Here is a 13,669-nt window from a genome sequence, read left to right as displayed (position 1 = left end):
GATACTTTTATAGCAAGGATTGAACAAATCTTTTCCAGATCAGAGCTCAAAGAAGATAGAGGACTAATTGTTAGGTTTGTTGCTATTAATATGCAATAACTATTAATAAACTGCATTATCCATTAAAAAAGCAGCATCTGCAGCTCATCCTCTGGAAAAGAATGGCTGCTATTGTCAAAGAAAAAAGTATGATAGCTTGTGAAAAAGTCAAGGAAAGCTGCTGGTGCAACAACCGAAAGTCACAACCATTGACAAAGAATGGCCCATTAAAGCATATAAATAGAGGGATCATTTAGAGAGCAAAATGAGAGGAGAACAAGAGAGAAATATGGGAGGAGAGAAAAAGGAGTGGCTGCCAAGGACAACAGCCCTATAGCCTTATGCAGTTGTGTGTGTGAGAGCAATGGGAGTTGAGTTGAGTGGATGTGATCCTCCTCCTCCATCTATGTGTGTTGTAACCTTTCTCTATCTTCAATAATATGAACTTCTCTGGTTAATACAGGTGATTTGTTAAACCACGTTAAACATTGTGTCAGCATGCTCAGCCTCCAATAGATAATGATCATAAACAACACCGGTCTTAAACCCCTACACTAATGTTAGGAGTTAGTTAGGCAATAACGTTGTTCCTAATCTTCCTAATATCTCCAGGAATCCGTCATCAAGGAGTACACAAGCACAAGTGAACAACCCAAAATTTCACATTCATCATTTTTAATAAGAATCACCTTTTAATAACCAATAACTAGAACCAATCCAATCCCAAGCCATAAATCTCTATCCAATTATAACATACATCGTGATTGGGCATAGGACTTTTCAATGGAGGTAGAGGTTTCAAGTTGCTGATTGTAGGGTTTCATTAAGCACACTCACGACCATGAAAAGAAAATTTGTTTCGAAAAAATATTCCATCACAAGGACCACAAATATTCATTAGCATGCCGAAAACAATGTCATGGTATAAAAGTCCAACGGTTTTATCTATGAATAACTCTTCCCGTACTAGATGCTAATTGGGAGGTGGATGATCCATATCATGGACATGGCAAACCAAATGTCACTGTTGTTGTAGTAATTTTTCAGATGCATGGAGATAAATTTTGGACTTGAAATAATAAGGATATTGATAGACATGATTTATTAGCTTAGTCTCACAACCTATCAGGCTCAACTCTTCTGGGTTTGACACCTTACCATGCCTAACCCTTCTGGATTAGCACCCTACTGGTCTGATCTTTCACGGGCCCTAACCCTCTATGGACCCCGCTCCTTGCAGGCGTGATCCTTCATAGGCTCAATGTGTTGTCAGCTCCAATCTCGGGCATTGTCTGGGCCTGGACTTGTGGCCTAAACCCAATTCCTAATCCATGAGATTTCTTTCTAAGCACAGGCTTCGTTCTAGGCGCCCCTCATTTGGCTCCCTACGCCAATCTCTCTACACTGTGCCCGATGCTTGCTTCTTGTGCTAGGTATATTTTTTCACTGACTTAGTCATTTTAGCTTAAATCCTACTTTCCCTACACTTTTAGATGCGCAAAAACCTTTCATGGTCTACCACATTTCCATCTCTCTCTCTTATCCTATCGAGTAGTCCAAAGCTCTAGCATACTTGAGATTCGATTACTTTTAATCCCAGAAGTGCCTTACCAAACCAGTATGTCTTGAATGGTAACTCATCAGGAAGGTTCTCCATTGACTCGACATGGTGAGGTTCTTAGAGACTCTAGACCCACACTCTATCCACCATCTTTTTTGGTTTCTAGGTTTCATCCCGAAACACTTTTTTATCTTGTGGCTTACCTCTATGGGTCATCTTAACACCATGGACAAACTACATGCTTTTCAGATCATTCTCTCTTCGACATGTATCCTTTGTGGGTTGTAGGTTGAAACACATGAATATTTATTCTTTTAGTGCCCTTTCTTTGCTATAGTTTGGGGTGTTATCATAAGCATGACCTTTATGGGTCGACTTTCTTTAACATGACATCAACTACTTTAGTGGGCATACATGCACTTTAAAAAAAGAAGAAGGAATTTACGCATCTATTTACTCGATTAGCCCTCTTAGTCTCAGTTTACTTCATCTGATATGAGAGAAATAATTGAGTTTTTCATTAGATTTACCGATCTCATCAAGATGTTTGCAATGACATTTTTTATTTGGTTTGGTCCCATTTGATAGAGCTTGAACTAAGGTTTCACATCCCAGCTACTTTTAGGTTCATTTGGCACCTCCGAGAGTCATAAGATACCATCACTCTTGTTGATTTTAAGATTTTGTTAAGCACAAGTTCATATGTAATTAGTCGGTCAACCAGTTAAGGAATTTCCAAAAATCGATCGACTGACTCATCATTTGTTGTTGGTTTTCACAGTTTGCTTTTGTATTTTTTAGTTTCTTTTTTTACTTTTGCTTTTCTTGGTAAGATGGACTATAGTAACAAGCTTATGTACTTCTTGGAGGTATGCCCCTCGTACTTTGTATAGTTTATTTCCTTTCAATACAATTACTTTTTATCCAAAAAAAAATATTTGTATTTCTTAGCTAGATAATTTCATTGGAAGACAAGTTTGTATTTGAGATGTTTTGGATAAATTGAGTAAAATATAGTTCATGATTCAAGGACGCTATACAATACCTTTAGAACCACTTAGTAAAGAGTTTATGATTTTTTTATTTTTTATATATTTACATACATATTTTATTGTTTTTTTCTAAAATAAAATTGTTATTTTTTTTCTATAAATATACTTATTTCAATATTTGAAAATCCTATTCTTTACAAGTACTTGGCTTTTCAAAGTTAATTGTAAAAACTAAATAATTAATTATTATATTCAATCATGTCAATCTTATTCTCATGGAGTATTATGATTTGCAAACAATTTTGAATTGTCCTATAGTTTACGCACAGCTAAGACAAAATCTCTAAAATTAGATCATTAATAGAAAATTAGATCATAAATAGAAAATTAGACAAAATCCCAAATAAACCTTCATGTTTAAAATCATCTTATGATTATTAATAGAATTATTTTTTTTTTCATTTTCAGCTCCCCCCCCCCCCCCCCCCCCCCCCTCTTTTTTTTTACGATTTTTACGATTTGATAACCTTTTTAATAAATGCTAGCAAGAAAGCAGGTTCATGCAGAATCACGCGCATCCTAGAAACCATAGGATTGTAGATAACAAAGCGAAAATTGATTGGAAGAGACCTTTCTACCAAGTTGTTGGGTGACGCTGAATACAGATGGGGCATTTAAAGCCTCACCGGGTACTGCTATTGCTGGAGGTCTTGTCAGAGATTGTGCTGGAGGTTGGCTTAAGGGCTTTGCTTACCATCTTGATATATGTTCAGTGCTTTGTGCTGAGCTATGGGGTATTTTAAACGGCATAGATATGGCTTGGTGGGTGGATTATAGAAAAAATCTCGTGGAAGTTGATTGTAAGTTTGCAGTGTGGACCTATTGCTTCAACATGATTCTTCTCATGGTAATCTGGCAGCTATGACTGAGCTTCTGCAACTTCAATGGCACGTCCGGCTTAGATTGTGTCGTTGTCTGTCGCGGGAACATATGATGGAGGGTGATCTGAGTAAAAATCCAACCTTTACTATTACTTACCCCAATAGGCAACAGCCTACAAACAATATAATAACGGGCTTGTGTTGTCAGTTTAATGGGCCACAAAGAGAATTGGCCCATGCCACAAGGAAATCTGAGACACAGTAGTGGAGAGTTGGGAGCAAGTAAACGCAATGACTTATGGAGGGAAGGGATGGGTGAATTACACTGACACCTTTTGGTTTTGGTTTTGGAGGCAATAGACGCCAATGTCCAAAACCAAAGCACACATCTTTTCGTTTCCCGCCCACTGTTTTTCCCTTTAAATCCACCATTACTTATTACATTTTAGTTTTGTTGCTGTCATCAATCCAATAACCAAACCCCAAACCTAACCCAGGCCACCGCAAAGGACAAAGAACAAAGCAGAAGCAGGAGGGGTTTGTCGATAAGGGAAAGAAAGAAAGATGGGATCTTCATCAATATTGGATACAACAACAAATGATCCAGTTGATAATACTATTTCTTCTTCATCATCTGGTTATCATCCAACCTCAATCTACTTGATGTTTGTTTGATGATTGGATTATGAATGGTTCGTTGGTTTTTCGCTTTTGTATTTTTATTTAAGATTTGTTAAAGACTATTAACATTATTCTATGTAGTCAAAGGCAAAGCATCCTACTTTCCTTCTTTCCATCACCCAAAACTTAGACCCATGATCCAATTCATCAACTTGGTTTTTTATTTTTTCATTTTTGCAAATTGGGGTTTGTTTGTCTGTTCGTTTGTTTGTTTCCGAGTTAACTTGTACACAATATACAAATCTTTGGTGCTTAGGCAGGAAGTTGTACAGGTTCTGTTAGAAAACAAAACCTGTTAAGAAAAAATTGAGAATTTAGATTTCTTTCGTGTATAAAAAGTATAATGGTGCGCTATCTTGATTGTATCTGAGTCCTAGTCTCATTTTCCTAGCGTACTTTATGCATGTAGTTTGAGATTTGTGTAAGCGTTATTATACTTCTTGATTTAATGGCTGTGTGACCTTGTTATTTAAACTGTCATAATAGAAGTTTCAGGGCATGTTTCGTAGTGCACTCAAGTAAGATTGGAAATGTGAAATCCATTAATAATTAGCTTTCTTGATTTGATGGGTTTGTAACCCTGTTATTTGCCGCTGTTGTATTAAAAATTCAAGAACACGTTTGATATTTGAGTCAAGTATGTTTGGAAATGTGAGAAGCATCAATTATTAGCTTTCTTGATTTGTTACTTGCCACTAATTTATTAGAAGATTTAGAACACGTTTGATATGTCGGTCAGGCATGTTCGGAAATGCGAGAAGCATCAATTATTAGCTTTCTCAATTTGTTATTTGCCACTATTTTATTAGAGGATTTAGAACACGTTTGATATGGCAGTCATGCATGTTTGGAAATGTGAGAAGCATCAATTATTAGCTTTCTCAATTTGTTATTTGCCACTATTTTATTAGAGGGTTTAGAACACGTTCGATATTTCGGTCAAGTATGTTAGGAAATGTGAGAAGCATCAATTATTAGCTTTCTCAATTTGTTATTTGCCACTATTGTATTAGAACACGTTTGATATTTCGGTCAATTATGTTTGTAAATGTGAGAGGCATCAAATACCAGCTTTCTTGATTTGTCATTTGCCACTGTTGTATTAAAAATTCTAAAACAAGTTTGATATTTGGGTCAAGAATGTTTGGAAATGTGAGAAGCATCAACTATCAGTTTTCTCAATTTGTTATTTGCCACTATTTTATTAGAAGATTTAGAACATGTTTGATGTCAGTCAAGTATGTTTGGAAATGCGAGAAGCATCAATTATCAGCTTTCTTGATTTGTTATTTGCCATTATTTTATTAGAAAATTTAGAACATGTTTGATATTTCAGTCAAGTATGTTTGGAAATGTGAGAAGCATCAATTATTAGCTTTCTCAATTTGTTATTTGCCAATATTGTATTAGAACATGTTTGATATTTCTATCAAGTATGTTTGTAAATGTGAGAAGCATCAAATACCAGCTTTCGCAATTTGTTATTTGCCACTGTTTTATTAGAACATGTTTGATTTTTGGGTCTAGTATGTTTGGAAATGCGAGAAGCATCAATTATTAGCTCTCTCGGTTTGGTTGGTTTGTAACCCTTTATTTGCCACTGTTGCAATAAAAGTTTTAGGGCACATTTGATATTCGATCAAGCGCGATTGAAAATGTGAAAAGCATCACTTATTAGCCCTCTTGATTTGGCGTGTCTGCAATCTGGTTCATAAATCCTCTAATAAAATAGAGAATCTTGAGAGATTTTTGTATACCTCAACTTCAATTATTAGCTTTCTCAATTTGTTACATAAATGTGAACAGCTATTTGGTATTTTGAAATGCAAAACGCACCGCATCAATTTGGTGCCTGAAAATGAGCCATCAATTCGATGCTTTTCAACCCTACCGTACTTCTAACCACGTTACCAAATACAGAGATAAGGGTTTTTTTTTTCCACTGGAAAACTCACTTTGTACGAGGGAGTACTGCATGAACTAATATGGTTGATTGATAGCACACTACAAAATGACTTTTTTTGTTACATTCAAAGTCTAATGCATTTTGCTTCATGACTGACGTTAAACAATCAAAGTATTAGCCTTTTTGCTTCATCACTAAACTTTTGAACTTTGCAGTAGGTATGAGGAAGAACAAAAAAGGGAAACAAAAATCTTCAGTGTCTAATGTAAAGAAAGAAGTGCCAGAAAAAAACACAAAAGGGAAGAAGAGAAATTCCCCTGATACCAACAAGGAAGAGCCTACTGGTGGCGATGGTTCACTAAAAAGGCCTAAGAGAGCTGCTGCATGCAAAGATTTCAAGGAGAAATCTGTACGATTGCATGAAGAGAAGTCTTATGTTGTTGAATCAAAGAAAGAACAAGTTGTCGATGAAGAAATTCTAGCTGTTCGTTTGACTCAAGGGCAAGAAGAGGGTCGCCCAAACAGGAGATTGATTGATTTTGTTGTGCATGATGCAAATGGCAACCCACAGCCCTTGGAGATGGTTGAAGTTGATGATATGTTTATCTCTGGCATTATAATGCCTCACGAGGAAAGCCTTGACAAGGAAAAAGAAGTGCATGTTAGGTGTGATGGCTTTGGAAGGATAGAAGCATGGGATATCTCTGGTTATGAAGATGGATCCCCAGTCATTTGGCTTAGTACTGAAGTGGCAGATTATGACTGCATTAAGCCTGCTGGTGGCTACAAGAAGTTCTTTGATCATTTCTTCCAGAAGGCACTTGCTTGTGTTGAAGTCTACAAAAAACTCTCAAGATTCTCTGGAGGAAACCCTGAATTCACCCTTGATGAGTTGCTTGCTGGGGTTGTGCGAGCAATGAGTGGAAATAAGTGTTTCTCTGGTGCAGTATCCATCAAGAATTTCCTCATTTCTCAGGGTGAATTTATTTATCACCAAATAATTGGTTTGGATGAGACTTCCACAAAGAATGATAAGAAATTTGCAGACTTGCCTGTTCTTGTAGCCTTGAGAGATGAAAGTCGCAATCATGGAAATGTTCTGATAGCAAAAGCAGCAAATTCTGGTGGGAACTTGGTGATTGGTCCAGAATCTGTGGATGGTGCTGTTGTGAATCAGTCTAACCAATCCAGTACCACAGTTGAGGAAGACGAGGATGCAAAGTTAGCAAGATTATTGCAGGATGAAGAGTATTGGCAGTCTAATATGAGGCAGAAGAAAAGTCGTGGTTCAGTTTCTGCATCCAACACAATCTACATCAAAATTAATGAAGATGAGATTGCAAATGACTACCCTCTCCCCGCGTTTTACAAACACTCTAATGAAGAAACCGATGAGTATATAGCTGTTGCAAGTGATGATGTAATTGACCACCCTGATGATCTCCCTAGAAGAATGCTTCATAACTGGTCACTTTATAACTCAGACTCAAGGTTGATTTCTTTGGAGCTTCTTCCAATGAAACCTTGTGAAGACATTGATGTCACCATCTTTGGATCAGGAAGTATGACTGAAGATGACGGAAGCGGATTCTGTCTTGATGATGGTCCTGATCAGTCTTCTTCAAGGGGTTTGGAGGCTCAGGATGACATGGGTTTGCCGATATTTTTGAGTGCGATAAAGGAGTGGATGATTGAGTTTGGATCATCAATGATTTTTATATCATTACGCACGGACATGGCCTGGTATTGTAATATTCTCATATTGTTATTAATCAAACACATAACACCAATAAACACTTGCGCACACACGCGCACACACATACAGACACATGCACGTGTGCTTGAATTATTGCTGTCTCTTGACCTTGCTTCTAATCATTTTAACTTAAGTCTAACAATCTGTTTGCCAATCAAATATGTCTTCTCATTGGAAATATGTTGAAACTATTCAACTATAGGGATTAATTAAGTTCGTAGCAGGTTACTAACATATCAGGGAGAAACCAACGGTGTATGTTTTCCGTTTGGAAGTTATTTTGGGTTTTATCTCATGAAAGATTTCTGGTGCTGCAAGTTAGTAATTTTATTTTCTCGTGATCTTGATCAGTGTTTTTTTCTTTCTCAACATCTTCAGGTATAGACTTGGAAAGCCATCAAAACAATATGCTTCCTGGTATAAGCCAGTCCTAAAAACAGTTAAGCTTGCAAGAACCATCATTACATTGTTGAAGGAGCAAAGTCGAGTATCACGGCTTTCTTTTGCAGATGTAATCCGGAAAGTGTCTGAGTTCAAGAAGGATCATCATGCTTATATTTCTTCTGATCTAGCAGCTGTTGAGAGGTACGTGGTAGTGCATGGACAGATAATACTACAGCTTTTTGCTGAGTTTCCAGATCAGAAGATCAAGAAATGTGCTTTTGTGGTCGGTTTGACTCGTATGATGGAGGAGAGGCACCATACTAAATGGGTAGTGAACAAAAAAGCAATTGTGCAAAAGTGTCATTCCAATTTGAATCCTCGGGCTGCAATGGATACTGTTGCTTCTGGAGCGTCCAAGAGGAAGCTTATGCAGGCAACAACAACAAGACTGATCAACAGAATATGGGGGGAATATTATTCAAACTATTCTCCAGAGGATTTGAAAGAGGGAAATGATTGTGATGTAAAAGAAGAAGATGAACTTGAGGAACAGGATGAAAATGAAGATGATGATAAAGAGGTGGTGGTAGAGAAAACACTAAAACCTTATTCAGTGTTTGAACATTGTAAATCCCATACTTCACAAAAAGAGGTAAGATGGGATGGGAATCCTGTAAGAAAAATATCTTCTGGAGAAGACATTTACAAGCAAGCCATTGTTTGTGGACAGGTCATTGTGGTGGGGGCTGCTGTCTTAGTGGAGGTTGATGAACCAGATGAACTTCCTGCCATTTATTTTGTGGAGTACATGTTTGAAACAAGAAATGGAAGTAAAATGTTTCACGGGAGAATGATGAAGTGGGGATCTGAGACAGTTCTTGGTAACACTGCCAATGATAGAGAGGTTTTCTTAACAAATGAATGCATGAATTATAAACTACAGGATGTTAAGCAAACAATAATTCTGGAAGTTCGAAAAAGGCCTTGGGGACATCATCACAGGAAAGATAATGCCAATGCTGATAGAATTGATAGGGAAAAGGCAGAAGAGAGGAAAAAGAAAGGATTGCCACTAGAATATTACTGTAAAAGCTTGTACTGGCCAGAAAGGGGTGCTTTCTTCACTCTTCCATTTGATACTATGGGTCTTGGCTCTGGTGTCTGCCACTCTTGTAACTTAAAAATATCTGAAGAAGACAAGAATATTTCCAAAGTGAATTCTTCTCAAACAGGATTTTCATACAAGGGAACTGAGTACTCAGTCCATGATTTTGTCTATGTGAGCCCTCATCAATTTGCCGTGGAAAGTGGGGAGACTGAAACTTTTAAGGGTGGAAGGAATGTTGGATTGAAGCCTTATGCTGTGTGCCAGTTATTGGAAGTTGTTCCAATGGAAACAAAACAATCTGAAACAAGATCCACTGAGGTCAAAGTTCAAAGATTTTTCAGACCAGATGATATTTCACCTGAAAAGGCATATTGTTCTGATATTCGTGAGGTAAAAGCTTTTTTAAAAACTTCTGTATATTTATGTTTTATAATCTTTGTGGATTCTGTAATCACTCTTTGACCATGTTGTTCGACATTTATAGTCTCATCCAAATTTATCCAACAAATTCATGCCAAAGAACTCCAGAAACTGCTCTGACATAAGAAATGTGTTGGCTTTCTTAATTATTGGCAGAAAATTATCAATCTTGCAATTATAAGTTTCCTGAATATGGACTTTGCTTCTTTGTAATTCATAATGAGTTTTTATTGCTTAATTTCAGATATATTATAGTGAAGAAACACATCTTTTATCTGTTGAGGTGATTGAAGGGAAATGTGAAGTCAGAAAGAAAATTGATATTCCCACATGCAGTGCTCCTGCAATCTTTGATCATACCTTCTTCTGCGAGCACATGTATGATCCTTCCAATGGGTCCCTCAAGCAGGTGATTTGTCTTTTGTTCATTCCCATAATGTTACATGCTGACTGAGTCCATCAGCTTATGGAAAATTGTCAGTTTAGTTAATTTCGAAGGCCATCTAAGCCCTTCAGATTGTTTCTCTGGGCCATTATGAGGTTCACTATTCGACTTTGCTCCTGTGAGCTATAAGTAATCTTCCAGTTTCACTGTGGACAGCTACCAGCTCATATCAAATCAAAGTTTTCAGCTGTGAGTAAAGATGGTGATGTTGCAAGTAGAAAGAGAAAGGGAAAGTCTAAAGAAGGAGAAAATGATACAGAAGATGACAAACAATTGGAAGCATCTCCAGAGTACCGTTTGGCCACTTTGGATATTTTTGCTGGTTGTGGTGGCTTGTCTGAGGGATTGCAGCAAGCTGGTAGTGCTCATCTCTTTATCCTTCACTTGGAGGGATAATTGATATTTATGCCTATTGTTGGATAAATTGACAACTGGCTATTTTCACCATTGCAGGTGTCTCAACAACCAAGTGGGCTATTGAATATGAAGAGCCTGCTGGGGAAGCATTTAAACTCAATCATGCAGAATCATTAATGTTTATTAATAATTGCAATGTGATCCTCAGGTAAGTGGTTGTTTTGTGATTGAAACTTTCTTTTGTTATCACTCATTTTTCTGTTGCCTAATTATCTGATGTTAATTAAGGGCTGTGATGGAGAGGTGTGGAGATGCAGATGACTGTATTTCTACTTCTGAGGCTGCTAAAATGGCTTCATCACTTGATGCAAAGGTGATCGATGGTTTGCCATTGCCAGGGCAGGTGGATTTCATCAATGGAGGGCCTCCATGTCAGGTATTTATAGCCTTTCTTTGCACTAACCTGAGGCATCTAACATCTCTGGAATTTATGGACACTCGAAAAAGTAATGTGTCTTTGCAGGGCTTCTCTGGAATGAATAGGTTTAATCAGAGCACTTGGAGTAAAGTTCAATGTGAGATGATCTTAGCATTCTTATCCTTTGCTGATTACTTCCGCCCAAAGTATTTCCTCTTAGAGAATGTGAGGAACTTTGTATCTTTCAATAAAGGACAGACTTTCCGTTTAACTATTGCTTCTCTTCTTCAGATGGGTTATCAGGTAGATATTGCGATGCCATTGGAAATAACCATGGTTGTATAATTTCATTTTTGTATGCAGAATGCTAATTGTATGTAACCATGTCTACATGTGTATTGATTGTGAATAGGTGAGATTTGGAATTTTGGAGGCCGGAGCATATGGAGTTTCTCAGTCACGCAAACGTGCCTTTATATGGGCAGCCTCCCCTGAGGAGATACTCCCAGAATGGCCAGAGCCAATGCATGTTTTTGCTGCCCCAGAGTTAAAAATAACATTGTCTGAGAAGTCACAATATGCTGCTGTTAGGAGTACTGCTTATGGAGCCCCTTTCCGTGCAATAACTGTCAGAGATACAATTGGTGATCTCCCAGATGTGGCGAATGGTGCTTCTAAGACAAATTTGGAGGTATATTAGATGCTAAAATTTTCTTCTGGAACTTCTTACTCCTAAGTAATATGATCATGGGCATTATAACCAAACCTTTTGTTTTGCAGTATGGAAATGATCCTATCTCTTGGTTTCAAAAGAAAATTCGAGGCGACATGGTTGTCTTGACTGACCATATATCAAAAGAAATGAATGAGCTGAATCTTATTAGATGCAAGAATATCCCAAAGCGGCCAGGTGCTGATTGGCGTGATCTCCCAGATGAAAAGGTACAAACACATCTTATTGATACCTTGCAATGCGAGGTTGATATAAACCTAATGCATGATGAAAGTAGAGATGAGTGATTTTCGATAATGTCATGATATGCAGGTCAAATTGTCTACTGGGCAAATGGTTGATTTGATACCATGGTGCCTTCCAAACACAGCTAAACGACATAATCAGTGGAAGGGGCTATTTGGAAGATTGGATTGGGAAGGGAACTTCCCAACATCAATAACAGATCCCCAGCCAATGGGTAAGGTGGGGATGTGCTTTCACCCTGAGCAGGACAGGATTCTTACTGTTCGTGAATGTGCACGATCTCAAGTAAGTTCAGTTTCCCTGGACTGTTTGACCATTGTCCAAGTTTCTGACTTTATAAAATAAATTGATTCTGAAAGAAGTTTTAAAAAGAGACAGCACGTAGCCAGTGCTTGCAACAATCATCCACCTTGCATATTTCACCCCGGCTCCTGCGCTGCATGCAAAAGCTTGGTTTCGTTTTTTATTTGTTTCCTTTTTTCTTAATTCTTTGACCCAGGGATTCCCAGATAACTATCAGTTTTTCGGTAACATTCAACACAAGCATCGGCAAATTGGAAATGCTGTTCCTCCTCCTCTAGCATATGCGTTGGGAAGGAAACTTAAGGAAGCACTGGATAGTAAGAGGCAGAAATAGTTGGAGGGTCCACAAAATTTGTTAGAAAGTAGAGTTTCATCAGGTGGAGAAAACACTTGGTCTTAATAAATTGCAATTTATATTGTGTTGTGGTGTCGCTCTCGGCCATTAAGCAGTTGCAACCAAGAAGATTGTGTAGGCAATTTTGTGTTTATTGATCCTGGCTGTTCAGCCATACAATATGCAGTGAGTCCGTGAAAACACGTTTGATTTTTTACAGAGCCAAATTTATTTTAATGCTTATAGACAATAAGGTATTTTCCCTTTTCAAATTATAGTATTTATTAATCATTAAGGAAATATTGACCAGATTTATTATATTATTTTCTTGCATGTCTCCTGAAATTATCATTGGTTCTGTATGGAAATGAAAATTGAAAAATTGATTTTGTTAAACCAGTGTTGTACTCGGTTGGACTAGTTGTGTCTTCATAATGAGTTCCATGTTTTGTATTATTGTGTCTGCATGTATCCAGTTGATATTGGGCTGCTTATTGGGGAGATTTGGAACAAGCTTATTGCCTAACCAACTCCGAATGTTTTACATGTGTTAATGGAGTTTATTGTTGGTGAAGATCATACGTGCATAGTGAAAATTCTGAAGTGAATCTTTCCTTTAACATTGGCTACGTGCGTACTGAAATGTTCCTAGAGATACAAGTACCAGAGTATGCTAAGCCAGCTTGTGACAGACTTGCATTATACCGTTTGTCCATTGCTTTGTTTACTCTCTACGAGATGTACAAGTTTCTTGATATATGGTTACTGAATGAGAATGAGGTGTTAAACCAAGAAACTCACTGTTAAGGCTCTTACAGGAAGCAAGACTCCATGCACACATTGGAAGAATAATAAGCTTGTGTTGGAATCTGACAATGATAAACTCATCTTCTTTGACCTCAGTACACGAGAGAAAACGGAATCTATGTTTACAAGGAGAGCCTAGTTCAATTGACCCTTTCATTCAAGGATAATAATTAAAGGGTAGTTGCAATATGAAGAAGCTAAAACGGCAGCCAAGAGCAGGAAGGTGATGAACATACATGAAAGAAATTATGGAAAAATAATTGAGTGGGATGAATAATCTAATAAAGAATTAAATTTC

At 37.4% G+C, this 13,669-nt stretch overlaps 1 protein-coding gene across 4 annotated transcripts; it reads left to right on the top strand.

The window, feature by feature from the left end:
- Positions 1-3,768: 3,768 nt before the first annotated feature.
- On the top strand, positions 3,769-12,777 carry LOC112325061 (DNA (cytosine-5)-methyltransferase 1). Of its 4 annotated transcripts, none has more exons than XM_024590487.2 (12): positions 3,769-4,110; positions 6,279-7,803; positions 8,195-9,698; positions 9,973-10,137; positions 10,330-10,531; positions 10,627-10,738; positions 10,819-10,966; positions 11,054-11,251; positions 11,361-11,639; positions 11,729-11,890; positions 11,994-12,212; positions 12,427-12,777. In XM_024590487.2, the coding sequence occupies exons 1-12, from the start codon at positions 4,038-4,040 to the stop codon at positions 12,562-12,564; spliced, it is 4,725 nt and encodes a 1,574-aa protein (XP_024446255.1). In that variant the 5' UTR covers positions 3,769-4,037; the 3' UTR covers positions 12,565-12,777. The 4 variants fall into 4 exon arrangements, with proteins under 4 accessions (XP_024446255.1, XP_024446254.1, XP_024446257.1 ...); XM_024590486.2 differs by having other exon boundaries at positions 3,770-4,110; positions 6,276-7,803; XM_024590489.2 differs by having other exon boundaries at positions 3,770-4,165.
- The last annotated feature ends 892 nt before the right edge of the window (positions 12,778-13,669 follow it).

This window comes from Populus trichocarpa, chromosome 18 (assembly GCF_000002775.5).
Source record: "Populus trichocarpa isolate Nisqually-1 chromosome 18, P.trichocarpa_v4.1, whole genome shotgun sequence".
Taxonomy (NCBI): Eukaryota; Viridiplantae; Streptophyta; class Magnoliopsida; order Malpighiales; family Salicaceae; genus Populus; species Populus trichocarpa.
Note: the sequence above shows the minus strand (reverse complement) of the source record. Positions and strands in the feature narration are given on the sequence as shown.

What these genes read in the sequence shown, in the direction of transcription:
- LOC112325061 (XM_024590486.2), top strand. Translation starts at nt 4,038, where the DNA reads ATGGGATCTTCATCAATATTGGATACAACAACAAATGATCCAGTTGAT. An exon ending in TATTTCTTCTTCATCATCTG is followed by an intron (nt 4,111 to 6,275) that starts GTTATCATCCAA and finishes TGAACTTTGCAG; the next exon opens with TAGGTATGAGGAAGAACAAA. An exon ending in GTGAATGTGCACGATCTCAA is followed by an intron (nt 12,213 to 12,426) that starts GTAAGTTCAGTT and finishes TCTTTGACCCAG; the next exon opens with GGATTCCCAGATAACTATCA.